Source organism: Fibroporia radiculosa (assembly GCF_000313525.1).
Source record: "Fibroporia radiculosa TFFH 294 genomic supercontigs, scaffold17188, whole genome shotgun sequence".
In the NCBI taxonomy this organism is placed as follows: domain Eukaryota; kingdom Fungi; phylum Basidiomycota; class Agaricomycetes; order Polyporales; family Fibroporiaceae; genus Fibroporia; species Fibroporia radiculosa.
This window is the reverse complement of record NW_012133005.1, coordinates 1-2,797: the sequence shown is the minus strand read 5'-3', so window position 1 is coordinate 2,797 and position 2,797 is coordinate 1. Positions and strand designations below refer to the sequence as shown.

The 2,797-nt window shown below is 43.0% G+C and overlaps 1 protein-coding gene across 1 annotated transcript; it reads right to left on the bottom strand.

Moving 5' to 3' along the window:
• Nucleotides 1–1,824: 1,824 nt before the first annotated feature.
• FIBRA_09233 (uncharacterized protein) lies at nucleotides 1,825–2,382 on the bottom strand (the record flags this gene model as incomplete). Its single annotated transcript, XM_012321552.1, has 1 exon — nucleotides 1,825–2,382. One exon carries the CDS (start codon nucleotides 2,380–2,382, stop codon nucleotides 1,825–1,827), a length of 558 nt encoding a protein of 185 aa, XP_012176942.1.
• Nucleotides 2,383–2,797: the final 415 nt, after the last annotated feature.

Here is a 2,797-nt window from a genome sequence, read left to right as displayed (position 1 = left end):
AATTTAGTACTGTTGATACCTTATCTTCTGCCATCCCTTTTTGTCCTGGCCTGAGAATAAACCCTAGAAATTTGACTTCTGATACATCAAAGAAGCAATTTTCAGGTTTGAGGAACAGGTCTGATTCTTTCAGACGCTGAAGGACTGGTTGAGTGCGTTGTTGATGTTCTGCATGGTTGGTGGAATAGATGAGGATATTGTTGATATAGATCACTAGCCATCCTTCTAGTAACAGATCCACAAAGATGCCATCTATCATAGCTTAGAAGGTTGCCGGAGAGTTTGTCATTCCAAAGAACATGACAGTTGGCTCGAATAACCCTCGTGGGGTGATAAAAGCTCCTTTCCATTCATCACCTTCTTTGATCCCTACATTGTTGTATCCTGCGCACAGATCAAGTTTGGTAAACATAGTTGGCTTGGCAGAGGCAATACGATCCAATAGATCTTCTACTCTTGGGATTGGGTAGGTGTTCTTGATGGTGGCATCATTGAGTTTCCTGTAGTCCTGACATGGTCGCAGATCTCCTGATTTCTTATTGACAAAGAAGAATAGGGATGCCCATAGGAGACTTTGATGGATGAATATATCCTTTCCGCAAGTTTTCCTCGATAAAGGTGTCTAACTCCTTGAGCTTTGCCAGTGATAATGGGTAAACCTTTCCTTGCTGAGGTTTGAAGTTGGCTTCCAAATTGATTGCCTGGTCTCAGGGTTTCCATTCCAGTAGTCGTTCTGCTGTACTTTTGTTGAATACAGAGAGGAAGGTGTTTAGGAATTCTGGGATGTTACTAGCAAGGGTCTTGATTGCTCATAGAAGTTGATCCCAGCAAAAGCACATTTTCCCCATGACCCAATCAATTGCTGGGTTGAAACGTTTGAACCAAGAGAGACCTAGAATGATTGGGTTCCTATCCAGTACTGTGGTGTAAGCTTCTATCTTCATTGGTTGTCCTGATAAGGATATAGTGAAGAAGACTTTGTGTTTGATAGCTGCAGCTTTATTTGGCAATCCATTGACATTAAACACTGGTCTGGGTGTAATACTCTGGTGCTAGAGGTTGTGATCTTGAGCGAACTGGATGTCCAATATAATTCTCCATTGCTCCTGTGTCAAGCAATGCCTCGGTGGTGATGGTTTTGGCATAGTTTTTTTAATATGCAAGGCAAATAAATAGATTTATGAGCTAATCTTGCCTGATATAAATATTCCTTAGTGCCAGTACTTCGATTTGACGTCACGGCAATCAAAGATTTCAAAAATCCTTCTCAGAAGATATAGCCTGAATGTATTCTTCAGCTATTCCTTCCTCATCAGAAGAATCCTTGGTTTTGTCCTTCTCCTGAGTGGATGTATCATGTGATTCAATTGCCCTGATGCAATTGTTTGGGCATTGATGGCTTTGGTGTTCAGGTTTGTGACATCTGAAGCATAACTTCTTCTCTATGTGGTCCTTGTGATCCTTGTCTAACAAATGTCTGATCCACTGATTATTAGATGATGCTTCCTTTGATGATCCATCTCTGGTTTCAATGGCCTGATTGTGGCGTACAAACTTGTTGCAACTGAAAGAGCGATTGGCAGATGGCATGAATAAGGGTTTATCACCAAAGATGTCGATCATAGATTGACAGATAGACTGAACACAATTGAGATATCCTACCGCAGTGACTGGTAATGGTGGTTGGGCGGCAATCTTGATTAAGAGAGCAGGAGGAATAAGATGCTGAAGTTCTCAAATTTGACCTAATTCATTTAATTTGCTAGCCTGTAAGAGAGGTCAAAGAGTTGTGACAAAATGAAGTCCATTTCCTCCACACTTTACCTAGGTGCATTTGCTGATCTCATTTAGTGCTGCCTGAGTGTTGTCCTCGACTCTGAAGGTCTGGATAAAAGACTTCCTGAAGTTAGCCCAGCTGGGCAATCCTTTGAGAGGTGCATCTTTGGAATCAGATATGGGTTCTTCCACATCAGTGATGATCATATGAATGAAGAATTGGGCAGGTCCTTTGATATAGGAAAGAGTGCATTGAACCTTATCTTTATCGGTCTGGATCTTCTTGGAATTTCCAGCAAAGTACAGGTATAACTCGTCCAGGAACTCCTTGCTCTTTCCTTTGTCTCCTTTGAATTGGTTGGGTTTGTTTACCGCTCCGCTATTGTTGTTGGACATGTCTTCTTCATCTTCTTGATCACTGGGTTCCGAGTCACCGTCTTCTGGGTTGTTTGGGTGTCTGTTGGAAGAGTCTTCTTCTGGATTGGGGTTGACTGGAGATCTGAGTGGCTCTGTTGGAACAGGTACTGGGCATTGTTCCTCTACTGGGACTGGTGGATTGACTGGTTCAGGTGAGTCAAAGATTCCTGTGAGAAGACACTGGGTCATACTGTGGGGCTGGTGTCTGTTGATTCGCTTGGCAAGGGTTTGGTGGTTAACTGAAGTGGTGATGTGCGTGGTGTAGGAGCTACTACACTTCTACTGGTTGACGCTGCAGTAGGAGTTAGGTATGATGGTACAGGAGAAGCTTTTTCTGCTAGTGGGGGTACTACTGAGTGTCGATCTTCTTTACTTCCGATAGGAGCTAAGATCACTGTTGGTGCAGGGATGGTTTTATCTCTTTTCCTGTTTGGACAAAATGAATTGGCACAATACTGCCAGGAAGAACCGTTATTCCACTGATCGGTTCTTTTGTTCCTGTTGTAGGCATGGACTTTGTTGAAGCAAAGAAGTTGCCTTGCTTGAGACCTGGTTACTGCTGTAGCCACTGTGGCTTGCTACGACTAGGAACTAGTGATCCTAG